Here is a 19,575-nt window from a genome sequence, read left to right as displayed (position 1 = left end):
TGCCAGACATGTCCTCTTTTTCAGGGGTGAAATTACTGTCCAGGCAGATTTTTAAACTTTTGGAAAATGTCTGCCTCTGTGTTTTCTCTTCCTACAATTAGTTATAGTGATGGGAATGAGGAAGGTCCCAAGATGGACCTGGTGTGCTGGGTGTGGAACTTGTTGCCTCCCCACCTGGCCCACCAAAGGCTGTGAGGATGCAACGGCCCTTCTGGAACTTAAGTAGATGGCTAAGTGTGGGAGAGTTGGGAGCGCGGACCGGTGGGAGAGGAAACATCATTTTTCTTTAGGATGGGGGAAGAGGGTTATTTACTATTATAGGGGTGGGGAGAGAATCAGCTTTTTTCTTTCTGTTTGGGGCCATCAGGATTCGTTCCCAAATTGCCACTTCTCTAAATTTCTACAGAAGGGGGGGGGGAGAAGGGATGTTCTTGGCCAATCAAGAAAGCTTTGTTTATCTTTAGGAAGACATATTATGCTTAAGTCTGCTCCCCCCCAATCTTTTCATGATAGGAGATTTCATTAATGTCTCTTTGGAAAGGGAAAGAAAGTATCAGTTTGCTCTGAAAATCATTCCCTTTTTAAAGGGAGGGGCAGTATGCACTTAGGCTAGTATTGTTCTGACACATTATGTTGTAAAAATCTAAATTGGGCTCAGTCTGAAAAGCTCAAAATGATGTTAGCCTAAGCTCCCTCACTACAACACTGTGTGGTTAAGACATGAGATTTTGCCCAGAGCCTCTGAATGCAATATCCCATGGGACTCCCACAACTAATAAAGAAATTTCTGGGGAGTGTGTTTGCTTCAAACAGTAGTATATGGTGCTGAAATATGAACATCCTTTGGAAATTGGCAAATGTGTCCTCTTTTTTGCTCATCAATACTGTATATGACAACCCTACCATACTGCCTGCATTAACTGGCAGCGGGTCTCCAGGATAAGTGTCTTTCCCAGCCCTACCTGACGATGCCGGGGATGGAATATGGGACGCTCTACCACTGAGCTACTGCCCTTCCCGAAGTCTCTACATTAGAAGCAGCTGAGACATTTAATCACTCCCAGTGCGCACACTCGTCAGAATTACCCACCCTTGAAGCTGGTTGCCTATTGACAAAAACACAGGAGGGGAAGCTGCTTCAATGCTTTAAAAAATAAGCCTGTTGGAAAAAGAAACAGAGGGAACCTCCCATTTTAATTTAGAAGAAGCATGCCTCAACTATCAAAAGTTTGCGAAATACTCCTGTAGACAAAGCAAGCTTGCGTAAGATCAATTACTATGGATTAATTAACCTTAAGATGATGTAAATGTTGCAACTCTGTATATGCCTGCTTGGGAGTACACATCCTATCATATTCAACAAGGCTTGCTTTCAAATAAGCATGCATAGAATCAGTCTCATAACCACCTGTTACTTTCAACAGAGCAATGTTAGAAATTCAAATATTATAAGCTAGGCACCAAATGGCTTCTTAAATCAGGGTACAGTCACCAAAATGAAATGCCTAGTTGCCATTTTGGGGCCAGACAGCTCAAAAGTCGTATTTTTCAATATGACTTTTTGGTTACTGAAATTCATTTGGATTGTGCAGATAAAACATAACCCATAGAATTCTACAGGATGTGTTACTAGTGTGTGAACACAGTCAAGGTCCAAGGATCCCCAGCCATGCACCTCCAGATGATGAAGTCAGACACCATCCTGCTGCCCTTCGCTTGGTCATCTTCACTTGGTCGCAAGTGGCTAATAGCCAGGTGCGAAATGAGCCTTGCAAATTCCAAACGAGGTGAGGAACCTCAAGCCCAGGAGCCAAATGCAGCCTTCTGGCCTCTCTTTCTGGCCCTTGGAATACTCCCCAAGCCATCACCCTCTCTGAGGCCACATCCCTCACCGGCCCTCCTTCACACCTGAGTGTTATTTCTTGGCTGGAATGTGCCCTTGATATTTGATAATACTTCTTGATTGTATGGTCAGCAGTTCGAATCTGTGTGATTGCGTGAGCTCCTGTTGCTCTGTCCCAGCTCCTTCCAACCTAGCATTTGAAAGCATACCAGCATGAGTAGATAAATAGGTACCACTGTGGCGTGAAGGTAAACAGCGTTTCCGTGCACTCTGACTTCCATCATGGTGTTCCATTTCACCAGAAGCAGTTTAGTCCTGCTGGCCACATGACACGGAAAGCTGGCCGCGGACAAACACTGGCTCCCTCAGCCTGAAAGCGGAGATGAGTGCCACACCCCACAGTCGAATTTGACTGGACTTAACCATGCAGGAGTCCTTTACCTTTACCATAACAACTTCTTGAAAAAGATTCCAAAGCCCCTGGTTTGAAGGCAGTTTTGCAAATAAGCTTGCAGAAGTTGCTAGCTGCCTTTCAAGATATAGTACCTGGGCTTATTATTTGCAGCCAGGAAGAGAAAGAACAGCCAGGTCTAGCTGTCCTGTAACGGCAGGCTGACATGACATTTCGTTTCTCCAATTAACCTGCTGGGACAGCCAGTTAATCTTTCACCAGAGGTTCACAGTGCTCCACAGTGCTACTGGGATCCTTGCCTCCCAACAGCATCAGGCAAACCCCTGTGTCCTTCCTTTACGCCTGGGTTGGGGAATCCTTTTCAGTCCACATTGCTTCATAGGCAACTTTTTGGGAGCAAGATGACACTAGTAGGAGGGCAACAGATGTAATTCTGAGAATGGCACAGTGGGCTTCATCAAAGCTGTACAAAGGCCAGAGTCTTCAATACTACCTTTCCATGCCTGTCTCCATCCTCTACCCAGACAAACAGGTAGCTACAGCACAGTTTAAGGATACATCCTAGCCAGGCAAAAGTACTCAAGGAGGGCATGGAGGAAGCCTGAGAGGGGAATGACAGCCTGGGAAGAGAGCTAAGGACTGGACAGAAGCCCAAAGGGCTGTATTTGATCCTGGCTACTGCTTCGCCCCCTAACCGAAGGAATGGGAGATCCCCTGAAAAGTATTGCCCTAGGTTGCTTTATATACAGTTGCTTTATTCATCACACACACACACACACACACACACGCAAAGTAAAGGTAAAGGACCCCTTAAAGGATGGTTAAGTCCAGTCAAATTTGATTATGGGGTATGGCACTCATCTCCACTTTCAGGCCAAGTGAGCCAGTGTTTATCTGAAGACAGCTTTTCAGCTCAACTGCCCAGCATGACTAAACAGCTCTGGCACACAGAACACCATGACGAGTGCCAGAGCACACAGAAAGGCCATTTACTTTCCCGCCACAGTGGTACCTATTTATCTGTTCGCACTGGTATGCTTTCGAACTGCTAGGCTGGCAGGGGCTTGGACAAAGCAACGGGAGCTCACCACTGTTGGGTGGATTTGAACTGCTGACCTTATGATCTGCAAGCTCAAGAGGCTCAGTGGTTTAGACCACAGCGCCATCCGTGTCCCTCTGTCATAGTATTCTGCTCCAAGCATTCAGAAGATATTACTCAGCAATTAATCAGTATCTGGGGAACAATCTGACCTCTGACACAATGGGATGCTCACTTGTTTTAGACAGTTACCGTACTTGGTACAAGAGACACGATTTGCACAGTGCATAGTACTTGAAATCAGCTGCTAGGAAATCCAAGTCATTTTTTATTTCCAAGTGGTCCCTCCAAAACCTTATCACAGGAAGACAGATTCAGATGCTGCACAGAGCTAAGAAGTCAAGACAAAAAGCATTTAAAAATCATCAGACCCAGAAATCTCTCTATGCCTTTCAAGCAAGTAGAGACAGACAGGTCTGAACAGTGCCTGTTTGGTGGGGAAAGGGTGGTGGCATGACACCACAACTGTTACTGTACATTCCCCCAAGGAAGATATCCAGAGAGTCCTTACAGCACAGAACACAATACAACATTGATTTCTCTCTGCTAATTAAATGCTACATAATGAAACCAAATAAATTCACTGCTTGATTTGCAAAACACTAATTGAATCTTTAAATATAACACCTCTGGTACACCGAAAAGCAGCTGTAAACAGATACAGCTTAAAATCAGAGGAGACCCTTTAGGAGTCTGAAGTGCCACTAGGCATCCCAGTTAAATGCTTCCCAGTTCACTGCTTCAAGCAGAGGAATGTCTTCCTAACCTTTCTCTTTTCAAGACTAGGGAGAGGGAGATCCCAGCCAGATCCAGCATTCTGGAGAACAAAGAAGAGGAAAGAAGGAATATTAAGAGAATATATTCCACTCTTTCTACTAAACAGGACATTTAGAATTTAAAAATCAGTCATTATGCACAAAGCTATGCCACTCATTAACAGCCTTGTTTTTAGCTAATAAATGTGCAAAAATACAACTTTCAGAACAGTGGGTATTAGTTTTCAGAAATAATATGAAAGACTTGAGAAACTAATTTCTAGTGCACCCCTCTCAACGCATGCAAAAAAGCAAGAAAAATATATAAACAAGTAGAAAATTTCTTTCAAGTGCCATTTGGAGTTTCCCCTCACAGGAGGCCTCAACTCATACCTCTCTGTTCAAACTTCAGTGGCAATGCAATTCAGCAGGAAAACCCCATCCCCCCTTCAATGGGTGCTGGGACAGGCATTTCCCCACCTACACCCCAATATCAGTCACATCTGGAAACACCCACCAGTTCCCCCAGTCACCACCAGTTTCATACCGCAAATCAGGAGCAGAAACTCTGGAAATTCTAAGTCTGTGGGGCTTCTGCAAATATCAAGAAAATGCCAAAGAACACTTTCATGAGGCTAATCAATAGAGGATAAGCATATACCGTATTTTTCGCTCTATAACACGCACCCGACCATAACACGCACGTAGTTTTTAGAGGAGGAAAATCCGTAGGCATGCCACCCGTAGGCGTTTCCTCCATAACACGCACAGACATTTCCCCTTACTTTCTAGGAGGAAAAAAGTGAGTGTTATGGTGCAAAAAATACGGTACATGAATGCAAGAAGTCTCCTTCTGTTGTTCCATGCTACCTGCAAAGGACCCTGTTTGGAGGGATGAGGGAGAAAGCCAAAGGTCTTTGACAGGTTACTCGTGTAAACCACACATCCTCAATCTGATATCCTCCAGATATTTTGAACTACAACTCTCATCAGACTGACCCAGCGCCTTGGGAAGTAGCATCTACAGATACAACTTTTCATAGCTGTGTGTGGCTATAAACCCAGACCTCCACAGTCCCAGCCCAATACCACCAAATACCACCAAATCCTAATAGTGAAATACAGTAGGTCAGTGGAAATTAATACCACCCCCTTGAACACTACTTGAGAAAGCTCCCCCACAAAGTCTGCTTTATAGGACTCAATGAAGCTGGGGCTGATGGGAGTCCAAAATATTTGGAGGGCACTGGGTTGCCAATGTGCTATAGTAGTTAAAGGGTCGGACTAAGACCCGGGAGACCCAGGTTCAAATCCCTACTCAGCATGAAGCTCACAGGATGGCTTTGGGCCACTCACTGCCTCTCAGCCTGTTCTACCTTCTATGGTTATTGTGGGGATTAAATGATGAGGGGGAGAATCATGCACACCACCTTGAGCTCCATGGAGAAAAGCTGCAATATAAATGCAATAAATAAATAAATAATAAGGAGTTGGAAGAATAAACTCTTTATCCAGTACTGTACTAGGATGAATTTACACTATAGATTTTATTTAAAAGGCCCAGGTCAGGGTGGGGAAAAAGTGTTAATCTGCAAGTGGAATGAAGTTTGTTTTACAGAGCTTTATGAAGCATGAGAGCTGGGTTTTTTATAGAGTTGGAAGAAAAACAAGATACTCTGTGGCATTGGGGAAACCATCTATTCTACAGTAATAAGAAGAATCTGATTTATGAAGCTGGAGATGATTGTTCAGGTCAGGAAACAAGATTATCTACTGTATTGCACTATGAAAGTGATTACATCGTGGTGCTGATAATGCCAGGGCTGCAGGTCCAATTGCCATATGGGAGAGAAGCATTCCTGCACTGCAGAGGGTTGGACTAGATGATCATCAGGGTCTCTTCCAGCTCTACAATTCTATGATTATATGAAAGAGTCTGTTCTGAATGAAGTTTCGGGGAAAGGTGCTGCTGCTGCTGCCATATGGGGAAGGAGGAACTCTGCTCTGAATGGTTCTGTGCTGAAAGAAGTTGAGAAGCTTATATAGTTCTGAGGGAGGGAGCATACCTGACACACAGGCCTGAGAAATAAAGAGTGTCCTTTGGGGGGGGAATCCAGTTCATTCTTTTAAGATTGGTTTTGAGAAACCCTCCCAGTAGTATGTGGGGCTTGGTGCAAGTCCCCCCATAGGTCAAGAAGCCTTCAATGTCTTTTACAACAGGGGTACATGAATGTAGAGCCGCTATTCCATGGGGCAGGAGTAAACCTGTTTTATAGCACCCTCCTACAGGACTGAAAGAGTAAACAAATAGCTGTACAGGGTGCAATAGGAATTATTCCACAGGAGGAAAAAAGGCTGTATGCAAATATCAGGGGGATACTGAACTTAGGGAAGATGGCTCTGATTCTATGCATAAAATAAAGAGCATTATATGTGAGGAAATTAGGAGCATCCCAGGACCTATGGTTTGAGTTAGTCCCCAAACGTATGTGTCCTATTGGACTGACAGCAGTGCCAAGAGGCAGGAACCCTTATTACTCCACAGTATTAGAAACAGCATTTTTTTATAATAAAAAAGGGGGAAAGGGGGTGTGTTCCTCCAAAGGGGGTAGGAAAGACGCCTTTTCTATAGGGCTCCCTATACTGGGGGGTATGTGTGTGTGCATCTCTCACATTTGCTATTTATGATTTGCAGCCTTACCCTTTACATATATATTTTTTAAAGCTGCTCTTCTATAGGGCAGGAAAGGGCCTACTACTCTCTGGCATTTAGAAGACTTTTTTTTTTAAAATGAAAAGAGATGGGGCTGCTATTCTATGGGGCAAGAGGAAAACGTTTTTAAGAAAAACAAAAGGAGAAGGGGAGAAGAGGAAAGTCGAACTTCAATGGATCTCTGCCGTGGGCGCGGGAGGATTACTATATTCTGTAGGGCGGCCAGACCCTTCCGGGTGGGGGCTGCCTCCATTGAGCATGGGCGAGGGGGGGCGTGTGTGTCTGTGTGATTCTCTCTCTCTCAGACCCATATAAATCCAGCTGATGAAAGAAATCAGGAACCAAAACGGTGTGTGAATGAAAAGCCCTGGTCTCTAGTGCGCCCCCACCCCACACAATTTCCCTTCCCCCCCGTCCCCAAAATACCGCCCCGCCGACTGAGGAAAGGCGGACGGCCTCCCCCTGCCCCCTTTCTCTCAGCGGCCTTCCCGCCGTCCACCCACCTGCTTTCTCGATCTTGCCGGACATGTCGCGGCCGCGCCGGGGCTGGGCTCCGATCCCGCCCGCCTGCAGAGGGGGGCTTGGGACGGGAGCTCGGGGCTCAGAGGCCCAGCCCGGCTGGAGGAAGCGGCGGAGGTGGAAGACGACGACGACGAAGCTGCCGCCGCGAGGGAACACCCGAGCCGGGCGGGAAGGAAGCCAGTCTGCTCCGCCTCAAGACGCCGCAGCGGGGCCTAAGACGAGCGGCTCAGCCCGGCCTCCTCGTCCTCCTCCTCCTCGGTCGCCGCCGCCTCGTCTCGCTTCCCCTCCCTCGGCCGGGCCCCGGTGTGTGTGAGAGAGAGAGGCTGGAGAGGAGGCCGCACAGCGCGCCCTGCTGCCCGCCCTGGAGAAGGCAGTGGAGCCGGTGGCGGTGGCTAAGGGGAAGGAAAAGGCCTCTCGCCTTCTCTTCCCCTGCTGGATGGCAGCCTGCCTTGGGAGGCAGGGAGCCCCCCTCCCCACTGGACTCAGTGGGGCAGGGGGAAGGCCTCGCCCCGTCATGAACCAGCAAGCCTTACTCCGGGGCTTGCTGAATTCAGCAAGCCTTACTCCGGGGTAGCGGGCGCTGTGACCTTGTTGGGAGGAAGCCCTGTTGAATTCAGTGGGGCAAAAAGGCAAGTGAGAGCTGGACCATAAAGAAGGCTGATCGCCGAAGAATTGATGCTTTTGAATTCTGGTGCTGGAGGAGACTCTTGAGAGTCCCATGGACTGCAAGAAGATCAAACGTATCCATTCTTAAGGAAATCAGCCCTGAGTGCTCACTGGAAGGACAGATCCTGAAGCTGAGGCTCCAATACTTTGGCCACCTCATGAGAAGAGAAGACTCCCTGGAAAAGACCCTGATGCTGGGAAAGATGGAGGGCACAAGGAGAAGGGGACGACAGAGGACAAGATGGTTGGACAGTGTTCTCAAAGCTACCAGCATGAGTCTGACCAAACTGCGGGAGGCAGTGGAAGACAGGAGTGCCTGGCCTGCTCTCGTCCATGGTGTCACAAAGAGTCGGACAGGACTAAACAACAACAAAGTCCTGTCTAGTCAGAGGCAGGTCCCTCAGGGCAAAACACTGCCTACACAGGAGTAAACCCCTCCAAGGAAATCCTGTGTTAAGCCCCACTGAGTCCAGCAGAAACTTACTCCCAGGGAAGTGCATATATAGGATTGTCAATAATAGGTTTTATTTTACTCCCAAGTTGCTCAAGGTGACATAAATAAGTCACCCTCTCCCCATTTTACCCTAATGACAACCCTGTGAGGTAGGTTAGGCTGAGGGGCAGTGACAGGTCCAAGGTCACCCAGTGAGCTTCATGGCTGAGTGAGGTTTAAATGGGGGGGGGGGAGGGAAGCAGCAGAGAGAACCACTGTACACCACCTTGAACTGCTTGGAGGGAAAATGGGATATAAAAGCAAATAACGCTAATAAAGTAAGCATGGATAGGACTGCAGTCTATGTGTCTACTAAGGAGCAGTTATAAAGTTTCAAGGTGACTTCTCACCATAACCAACTCAACGCAGGGGCAATTGGGTTGCCTGTGGACCAGGTGTAGTGAAGCTTTGTTCCCTTCAGGTGTTGCTGAACTACAATTGCCCATCCCTGGCTGTGCTTGCTAGGGCTAATGGGAGCCACCATTTGATAACATCTAGAAGGCCAAGGTTTCTGGTGCCCCCCCCCCAGCTGTAGTAAATGGTTAAGAGGAGTTTGAACATCATATCAGAACTAAAGGCAAAGTAATCTGTAGCCATTTTGAGCAGGACTGGGGAACCCATGGCCTTCTCCAGATGTTGGACTCCAAGCTCCCATCAACATAGCCAAGAGTTCAAATGCCTCATGTGAAATACGCCTGCTGCTTAGAATTCTTAGTCACTTTTCAGCTTTAGGTGAAAATATTGCAAGATCTTGAGGACATAAACAATTTATGAACAAAACAATTTTTCACTGCCCCCTCCATAGCAGCAAAGCAAAGTCATAGAGTTGTAAGGGACCACAAGGATTGTTTAGTTCAACCTTCTCTGCAATGCAGGGATCTTTAGCCCAATGTGGGACTCAAACTCACAACCCTGAGATTAAGAGTCTCATGCCCTACTGACTGAGCTATCCCAGGGATTGTGAGTGTTTCATTTTAATTTTCATTCAACTGTATTGTTTTTCTTTTATTTCTTTACCATAATATGTTAATTGAATTATATGTTTTTGGTTAAATAAATAAAAATAAATATTTAAGAAGAAGAAAAAATCTGGCAAGTGGTCAGGGATGACTGTAATTGTAATCCAGCAACATCTGGGGGGCCATAGGTGCCCTATCCCTGAATTAGAGACTAAACTGGAGGTAGGTTTCCTGGTCTTCTAAATATCTCTGTTCAAGTGAAGGTTTTTTTCCTGGTATGGAGAGATTAAGAGATGGGTAGTAGCTTTCCTTTGTTGGTTTTAGTTCATTTACCTCAATGCAAAGCCTTGACATTTCCCTCAGCCTTGCATTCACTTGTGTATTTAATCTTTAGAATAAGAACGCATTGGCAATTATGAGCTCCCTTTCACATGCAAGCATATTTCTATCACACAGTGTATAGTTAGACTGTGGAACTCACTCCCACAGGAAACAGTGACAGGATGGCTTTCAGAGAGGATTCCACAAATTACAGAGGATAAGGCTATCAGTGTCTACTAGTCATAATGGCTATGGTCTGCCTCCACAGTCAGAGGGGCAGAAATGCAGAAATACCAGTTGGTAGAAGTAGGGAGAAAACCTTTGTGCTCAGATCCTGCATGTGGGACTTCCCATTGAGGCATCTGGTTAGCTAGTGTGAGAAAAGGATGCTGAACTAGACGGGTCTTATAGAATCATAGACCTGTAGAGTTGGAAGGGACCCTGAGGGTCATCTAGTCCAACCCCCTGCAATGTAGGAATCTCAACTAGATTATTCATGACAGATGGCCATCCAACCTCTGCTTGAAACCTCCAAAGAAGGTGAGTCCACCACCTCTTGTTGAAAGTTTGTTCCACTGTTGAACAGCTCTTACAGTCTTGTGTTCTTATCCAGATTGGGTCTTATTTTGATTTTGGAATAACAATAAGCAGGTTCCCCCCCTCCCTCAGCCCCTAAAAAAGTGAGACTGTGCATCCATGTATGATGGGAAACAGAGTATCATGCCAGTGTAACTGGGAGGAAAAGGTTTAATTAATAAATAAATGACACATTCTCCCCTCACACTGGGCACTGTGCCCTTCTCTATAACCAACTTCCTGAAAGGCACGGCTTCTTGTTGGTTCAATTGTAATCCTGACCCTGGTTGGTATACAGTGGTACCTCGGGTTACATATGCTTCAGGTTACATATGCTTCAGGTTACAGACTCCGCTAACCCAGAAATAGTGCTTCACGTTAAGAACTTTGCTTCAGGATGAGAACAGAAATTGTGCTCCGGTGGTGCGGCAGCACCAGGAGGCCCCATTAGCTAAAGTGGTGCTTCAGGTTAAGAACAGTTTCAGGTTAAGAACGGACCTCCGGAATGAATTAAGTACTTAACCCAAGGTACCACTGTACTCTTTGACAGTTCCAGTGGAAATTATTTCGGCCAGACAGAGAGAGTGGGTGGCCTCTAGTGGTGGTGGTGGGGAGATACATTATGCTGCATAAATCTGGCATAATATATTTTTAAAAATACAGTGGTACCTCGGGTTAAGAACTTAATTCGTTCCAGAGGTCTGTTCTTAACCTGAAACTGATCTCAACCTGAAGCACCACTTTAGCTAATGGGGCCTCCTGCTGCGCCGCTGCTGCACGATTTCTGTTCTCATCCTGAAGCAAAGTTCTTAACCCAAGGTACTATTTCTGGGTTAGCAGAGTCTGTAACCTGAAGCGTCTGTAACCCGAGGCACCACTGTATTACTTTCCAAAACTTTCTAACCCTTTTAGAGAACCTGTACCACACCAGTTTGCCTGTTGGATACCCCCTGCGTGATTGCTTCAGAACCCCGTTGCTTGCAGATAATTGTGGGAAAGATTCTAGCTTGCCCCCTCTGTTCCTAAGGTGACAGTTCCGGTGAGTAATCTGCCTTTCAGGTAAGCTTTTTCCATATTATAGAGCTCCATGTTAAGGAAGTCTCTGTTTTTGTGGAACAGCATATGTGGTTTTTGAAAACAAATGAAGATTTTTTTTTAATGTTTCAACAAACCATTCCAGTTGACTGATTTTTATTATGTATGTATATATGTATGTATTTAGGGACGCGGGTGGTGCTGTGGGTTAAACCACAGAGCCTAGGACTTGCCGATCAGAAGGTCGGCGGTTTGAATCCCCGCGACGGGGTGAGCTCCCGTTGTTCGGTCCCTGCTCCTGCCAACCTAGCAGTTCGAAAGCATGTCAAAGTGCAAGTAGATAAATAGGTACTGCTCTGGCGGGAAGGTAAACGGCGTTTCCGTGCGCTGCTCTGGTTCGCCAGAAGCGGCTTAGTCATGCTGGCCACATGACCTGGAAGCTGTACGCCGGCTCCCTCGGCCAATAAAGCGAGATGAGCGCCGCAACCCGAGAGTTGGCCATGACTGGACCTAAGGGTCAGGGGTCCCTTTACCTTTACTATGTATGTAAGTATGTATGTATTTATTTATTTTTAAAAGATAAGGTCTCTGCCCAGGACGGTGGTTCCCAAACCTTTTCAAGCTACCACCCCCTTAGTTCCATAAGTTCATCTCCAGTGCCTCCTACCCTGCTCTATAGAAAACATGGTTCAGAGCAGCTGTTTGCACAACTAATGTTATTGTTGGGATCCATCTGTCTCGAGAAACAATGGAGTGCACTTCTGGGGCTGAAGTCAAACTGCTGGAGAGTCCCAGCGCCTGCTGTGGCTGCAGAGACCAGTAATTCATAACTGCTGCCTCCTCTGTTGTTTTTGCTCCAATAGCAGCACCAAAAGTGCCATCCCCAGGATGCAGGCCTGGGCAGTGTGCATGGAGGTCATGGGCTGCCCATACAACCACTGATGTGGTCCAAGGGAAAGCAGAGCAATACGTTTGGCACCAGTTTGGCTGCCAGGAGTTTCCAGAAGTAGGCATACAAGGCTCCAGCCAACTGTGGGGACTTCACTACAGATTTTTGTAATGTTTACTCTCTATCTTTTTCTTCTCCAGAAGATAAGAACACAATAAAATTAAAACCAGTAACAATTAATTGCACATTTATTCAAAATCCAACTAAAACTATTTAATTTAATTAATTCAACAAAAATGATGAAGTTGATCCAGTGATTCCAGCTTTTCTAAGTCATTTACATCTCCAGTGCCTCTCCCCCCCCCGTTAATCCCCTCCCCAGGGAGCAGTACAACCATGGTTCTAGGGTGTTTGTGATGTTTTTAATACACACCTTTGTATTTCTCTTAAACCTATTTTTGTTACTTTTGCTGTATGCTTGTAAATCATCTTGAAACTTATGTGAAAGGCAACTCTTTTATTAAATTAACTCCAGTGTTTTTCATAATACTAAACAACATTGTTTTAAAGGAATACAAGTCAAACTTAAAACAAAATCTTGCTGTGTATGGAGTGTTCTTGTTCAGGCACCCATGACTTCATCCATGATATGCTACTCTTTCTCCCTTCTGGTTTTCTGTCCTCCCCCCACTCCCCCCCCAGACTCCATCTTCACTATACATAAAAGCCACTATGATACCACTTCAGACAATTATGGGTTCCCTCAAGGAATCCTGGCAGCTATAGTTGGTTAACGGTGCTGAGAATGATTAGGAGATCCCTATTCCCCTCATGGAGCTGCAATTCCCACAGTGGTTTATCAATCCCCAATCCCAGGGAACATCTGGTAGGATCCATCACTGTTGTTGTTGTTGTTGTTTCGTCGTTTAGTCGTGTCTGACTCTTCGTGACCCCATGGACCAGAGCATGCCAGGCACTCCTGTCTTCCACTGCCTCCTGCAGTTTGGTCAGACTCATGTTCGTAGCTTTGAGAACACTGTCCAACCATCTTGTCCTCTGTCGTCCCCTTCTTGTGCCCTCAACCTTTCCCAACATCAGGGTCTTTTCCAGGGAGTCTTCTCTTCTCATGAGGTGGCCAAAGTATTGGAGCCTCAGCTTCACGATCTGTCCTTCCAGTGAGCACTCAGGGCTGATTTCCTTAAGAATGGACCCATCACTGCTCTCCTCCAAAAGCCTGCAATTAAGCCTAAACAGTAAATGCACACAACTGAAATGGCTGCTTAGCTGTCATTCAATCACATGCGGCCTCAGTTTCCCCTCCACTGTCACTCTGGCTGCTGTCTCAGAGCTGAATAGGCTTTATGAAGCAGAATAGGGTCAGATGTTCCAGTAAGCTCTCACCTCCAGAGGGTGACCAAGGCATTGACAGAACCACAAGCCATGTCAGCAGGAACACACACATCCCTGAGCTAACTAAGAAACAGTTGGATCTATCAGACTCTGGGGGTGAGCCATTCTAATTGGCCTCCACCCCTGCAGAGTTTTGAGGGTGCCAAATAGGCACATTTCTCCCATTAATGCTGTGAAAAGCTTTGCCTCCTAATTACTGCATTTCACGCTGCAGGAGCTGGCCAAGCCTCCCCCACCCACTGCCAGTTGGCAACCATAATGTTATATTCTTAGTTGTCATTAGCCCTGGTGTTATTATCCACAGCCAAGATATGTTTCCCATAACTGAGATTCAGCGATTGTTTTGGGGGTATTTAAGAGAATAATTTTCTTACCATCAGCTCAGTGCATACAGAGTTCCAGGGAGTTAGCACTGAGTTGTGGGGAGTGGTCTGCAGTGAGACAGGAGCTGTGGATAAGGACCATAGAGCCAGCCAGAAGTCATCGAATGCTGGAATTAAAGCAACAACAGTTGCAATAAGTTACCTGAACCATTTGGGCACAATAGACAGAAAGGCATCCTATTCTTCCCTCACCGATTCCTTCTTGAGTAACCATTTGTTCCTTCAGGCTTTACTTCCTTCCTGCTGCTTCTTCAGTGTTGGATCTTCCTTTTCACATCCTCATGACTCCATGATGGCCAAATGTAAGCTTGTGCTCAGAATAGTTTTGTTTGCCAGGCTTGATGAACCTTAACATTTCTTTATCCTTCCAACTAGCAGTCTTACCAGATTATTTATTTATGCACTTCACTGTGCTATTTACACACACACACACACACACACAAACTAACAGGAACAAGGGGCAAGTCAAGAGGCAGGGTAGAGGGGCAAACCAGAATGCCAAAACCAAAGGGCAACTGTATGATGCAGTTAAGCTCAAGCAAGGTTTATCTGGAGCAGGAGCCCCTTATGGTTGTTCTTGTCCAGAAGGAGTCAATTATCATACAGAACGGATGTAGTGAGTGCAGAGACCCAGTGGCATAGTGTGGTGGTGGTGGGAGACAGGGGTGGTTTCCCCAGGTGCAAAATTGTTAGAGGAGCAAAATTTTAACAACCAGCAATTCCTTAATACTGCGTGTTTCTGTCACTGGGCTCCATTGAAAATAGCTTCTTCGTGCAAACCAGGAACTGACCTCTCCATCCAGACAACGGAGCAACTCTTCTTATCTCTGCAGCTGCGGGTTGAGTGAAGCATTAGGCAATTGAATGGGTATACATACTCTGCCTGTTTCTCACCCACACATCAACATGGCCCTGGGCCCTGGCAACCCACGCTACACTACTGCAGAGACCAAGGATGCTAAATTGCCCAGGCCGTTGCTGCCACATGCAGTTCTGTGCCTCACCACACAGGGCAGCTGCACACAGACCCAAAAGTTCTTCATTTGAACTCCTCACAGCCCCCAACAGCAGGTGAAACAGAGGGCTTTAATGTGCATCAATCACAACACACATCAAACTAGGCCAGAGGGGTATAATGTTGTGTCTCTTTCTGTTCTGTGGCTCCAAGGATGAGGTGGTCTGCTTCATTCCATTACTTGCTCATCAGTACTCTTGCTAATTCTGGTGTTCAGAGGTGAGTGTCAATCATTATTTAACCAGGATCAATGCACAAGCAACAGGGAGCAATCAGGAGGCTTCTGGCAACCCCAAGGTCTGCAGAAGTACAAAAAATAAAAATCCAGGGAGGTGATGATAGATAGAGAGAGAGATAGATGGATGGATGATAGATATAATGTATTCCTGTTAACTCAATCCATGCATCAACTAAAGACTCCAGAATAAATGCAGCAGTCAGTTTAGTGTTTGTCTTGTTGCCCTGGAGTACAAAGACCCACCTGAGGACCCGAATGAGAGGATAGTTTATTTGGTTACAACGTGGTGTTCATAATGCCAAGGGTGCAGGTCTGATCCCAGAAAGTGACAGATGCATATTCCTGCATTGCAGGGGATGGACTAGATGATCCTCAGGGTCCCTTCCAACTCTATGATTCTGTGATATGAGAATGCTGAATGATCAGGATCAGCAACTGCAGAGGCAGAATTAGGGCAGCAGAACCGCTTCTGCAACACTGGGCACTGAGTCTAGGGGGAGCCATGGGGCAGTTGAACTATGACGTTGTGAATTGAGCACTGCTGAAATTTGAAAGACCAAAGTCCACTCCTGGCAACAGGAAACAGAGGAGGGTTACATTGACAGTTGTCACACAAAGGAGGAATATAAGAAGGGTTGGGGGCATCACCAGGGAACTGTTGTGATTGATGATTTTCAGCTTGTTAAAAACATAATAATAGCCCTGCTGGATCAGGCTGAAAGACCCACCTCATCCAACATCCTTACAGAGAAACAATCCATAGCTGTCAACTTTTCCCTTTTCTTGCGAGGAATCCTATTCGGAATAAGGGAATTTCCCTTAAAAAGAAGGGAAACGTTGACAGCTATGAACCAACCACATGCCGCATTGGGAAGTCTGCAAGCAGCACCCTGAGTTCAACAACTGCCCCCCCCCCCCAGGTTTCCAGCAATATATGTGAAGACATTGTAATTCACTTCCAGATGTCTCACAGGAAGCTGTTCATAAATGAAACAAATAATAAATAATAGTGACCAACCAGATGCCTAAAATATTTTAAAGTAATAACTCTAACACAATTTCTGATACATTTTGATAATTTTTAAAACCTCATTTTAATTGTTTTTGTCTGGCAAGAATCTTCACTGAAGTATATGGATATACTTTCAAATATATGTGGTTAGACTATTCCAGTCCAAAATGTCCTCTTTTAAAAGGGCAGTGTTTAAAGTTTAGTTCATTTATGTCCTTAGATGTATTTTTCTTAAAGAACAAAAGAACAAAGGCATCTAACAGATTCAGACAGAGAAAAACAAGAACAGAAAATAAATTCCATAAAAATAGACAATCCTATGTTGTCTTCAACTTAAGTTCTACTCAGAGTAGACCCACTTAAAATAATGGATCCATGTTAGTTATGTCCATTGTTTTATTTATTAATTCATGCACAACTTAAATACCATAATGGCCTCTAAAACAGTTTTACAGCTATAAATAAAATAAATATGTAATGAAAATGTGTAATAACAAATCCATCAGAGTATTAAAACATCAGGGTATTAAAACAAATGGGTCTACTCTGATTAGGACTAACATTGGCTCCAACCTCATTTTTTCCATTACAAAAACTTTTAAGCCTTCATTTGTCCATCCATCAATCAATTCATGATTAAATCTATTTTATTCAATAATAGGCCTACCATAAATACAAGTTATAATTTGATACCATCAATTTTCTCTAGAGGGCAGCATTGCATGGGACATAATAAACATGCCATTATAATTGAAGTTTAAATTATTAAAGGATTCCAAACAGAGACATCTGCATTCAGTGTAACCGGATGATGCATGGAAGCATAGCTAAAATCTACCTACTTGCTACCAAAGTATTACATTACAGTACGAGAACAATCCTTCTCTTTGATTAACCTTGATTCCTGGTTGTGGTCAATGGGGAGAACCAGGTCTAGGCATCCTGATCTCTTTAGACACCCCCTTGCTGCTGGCCAAGGCTCCCCCTGCCCATTTCAATATTTTCCTCTTAAAGTTTTTTTTCTTAACTAATTTTTAAAGTTATCAGTCAAATATTTGTTATGGTCAACCAAACACTAAAGAAAGTGCCAAATATCTTCCTATATACATAAAACAAATGGATGTCATCATGCTGCAGTTCATGTAGCTGCTGATAGGCTGTAAAGGTAAAGGTAAAGGGACCCCTGACCATTAGGTCCAGTCATGGCCGCCTCTGGGGTTGCAGCGCTCATCTCGCTTTATTGGCCGAGGGAGCCGGCGTACAGCTTCCGAGTCGTGTGGCCAGCATGACTAAGCCGCTTCTGGCGAACCAGAGCAGCGCACAGAAATGCCACTTACCTTCCCGCTGGAGCGGTACCTATTTATCTACTTGCACTTTGACGTGCTTTCGAACTGCTAGGTGGGCAGGAGCAGGGACCGAGCAACGGGAGCTCACCCCGTCGCGGGGATTCGAACCACCAACCTTCTGATCGGCAAGTCCTAGGCTCTGTGGTTTAGACCACAGTGTCACCCGCATCCCTTTGATAGGCTGTAGTGAAGTTTAATGGAGGGAGGGGAAACTATTGAGAAAACTGCTCTCTGTAGCTTCTTACCCTTCTTTAAAAGAGGCTGGGGTGAGCTGTAAGTGTTGAGTGAGGTGTAAAAAGAGGGGTTTGGTCAGGTGTAAAGGGAGGTGGGGTTGGTGTGGGGGAATAGGGGTCGGCAAACTCTGGGTTGGTGAGCAGAGCCCCTAATATATTTAGAAAAAAACCCCATAATCATAGCCTCAGAAGAAGAATCGAGGTCTAAGAAATATCTCAACATTCAAGTATGTTGCCACCCCTCTCCCTTTCAAGGAAGATATCAAAAGGATCTCCAAAGATCAACCAGGAAACTGCCCCGTAAAGGGACAAATTATGCATTATCTGACCCGTTGATAGAATCTACAGTAGAAAAACACTTGAGCCTTTCAAGCTCTATAGCATTGCTAGGACTTTTCCCTAGGACTGTGTGTTGTTTAGGGGCAGTGGACGTTGTTGCCTGTTTTTTATGTCTTGTGTTTTATTTGTTTGGGGTGTGCATATGTTTTGCCTAGTTTTTAGGGGGTTCTCAACATCATCACCTTTTCAGCTAGCACCAAGTTTGTAATCCGAGAGACAGAACCAGGCCCCAGCAAGGCCAGGCTAAATACAGCAGAAGACAAGCCCAGGTAGAGAAGGCAAAGGTGGGTCAGCACCCTGGATAGCTCCCAGTGACACCTTGGCTGGAAGTCGCAGAATGAGACTATGCCTGAAGTAGGTCCACAGCTACCTTTGAGTGCTAGACCTGGGAGACCAGGGTTCAAATCCCTGCTCAGCCATGAAGGGTGACTTTGGGTGACTGAGCAACTGTCTCTCAGCCTGACCTACCCCACAGTCTTGTTTTGAAGATAAAATGTAGCAGGGGGAGAGAAGTGTATACATCACATTGAGTTCCTTGGAGAAAAGGTTAGGAGTGTGGCAAAAGGCCATAGAGTAAGCCACTACAATGCATCTTTGAGACTGAGATGGCTTCCTTGATCATCTACAAGAGAGACATTCCATATAAAATCTCAGCATGCAACCCATGGTGTTTTTTCTAGTCAAATAATCGCCAACAGAGCCATCATTCCTTTGAAAACTCTTTCTATGACCAGCAAATTCAAAGGCAGAGTTGTTCTCTCCTCCCTGCCTCCCCCACATCCAAAATCAGAGAGGAGCTGAAGGTGACTCTGGGCTTGCTTTGCAGAAAGAAGAAGAAGAGGAAACAAGTGAAAATTAACAGGACACAAAAACAAGGAAATTCAAAATCAATATCCCAAAGTCAAATCCTAAAAAATCATGCTCTGGAAGGAAAGGTGACCCCCACGAGAAATGTTACAAGACATGACAGCTCTGATCTCCAATTTCGTTTCTCCTTGCTGTAGTTCCGGGCATGCAGAGTTTATTCTGGAGCCAAGAAAACAGCATCCCTCCGTATTGCCAAGTTCCCACAAACTTCCTGGATGCTAACAGTGGACCAGTAACACCAGAAATGGGGAGGGGAGGGGAAGGTGTGTGTGGAGAAGTGGGTGGGGGTGGGGGGGTGCTCCTGAAGACTGAAATTCAAATGGGATCAGAACTTTTTTTTATCATGGAGTAGGGTGCCAGACAGCCCTGCCCTCCTCTGCAGTGCTGCCTTCCATACCCTGGTCCCCTGCTTTCCATTTCCTACTACAATCAGCAGTCTGTGGCCATTG

At 45.5% G+C, this 19,575-nt stretch overlaps 1 protein-coding gene and 1 long non-coding RNA gene across 14 annotated transcripts in view; one reads left to right on the top strand and one right to left on the bottom strand.

Annotated features, from left to right (window-relative positions):
* Positions 1-7,702, bottom strand: part of RAPGEF1 (Rap guanine nucleotide exchange factor 1) — a 111,134-nt gene extending 103,432 nt beyond the window's left edge. For 8 of the 13 annotated variants that reach the window (XR_014543973.1, XR_014543974.1, XM_083596860.1 and 5 more), the window contains exon 1: positions 7,326-7,651. Coding sequence is in view for 8 of the 13 variants with exons in the window: in XM_083596860.1 (XP_083452986.1) it covers positions 7,326-7,350 (25 nt within the window). In the remaining 5 variants the exon portion in view is untranslated. Of the gene's footprint in view, positions 1-7,325 lie in introns of all 13 variants that reach the window. The other 5 variants (XR_014543972.1, XM_083596856.1, XR_014543971.1 and 2 more) reach the window with 4 other exon arrangements.
* Positions 7,703-7,861: 159 nt separating this feature from the next.
* LOC310754744 lies at positions 7,862-18,583 on the top strand. Its single transcript, XR_014543984.1, has 3 exons — positions 7,862-9,467; positions 11,274-11,418; positions 18,450-18,583. It is a non-coding gene; the product is annotated as an uncharacterized lncRNA (long non-coding RNA).
* The last annotated feature ends 992 nt before the right edge of the window (positions 18,584-19,575 follow it).

Source organism: Podarcis filfolensis (genome assembly GCF_964270895.1).
Source record: "Podarcis filfolensis genome assembly, chromosome: Z".
NCBI lineage: Eukaryota > Metazoa > Chordata > Lepidosauria > Squamata > Lacertidae > Podarcis > Podarcis filfolensis.
The sequence above is the reverse complement of the archived record's forward strand: the minus strand, read 5'-3'. Positions and strand labels throughout refer to the sequence as shown.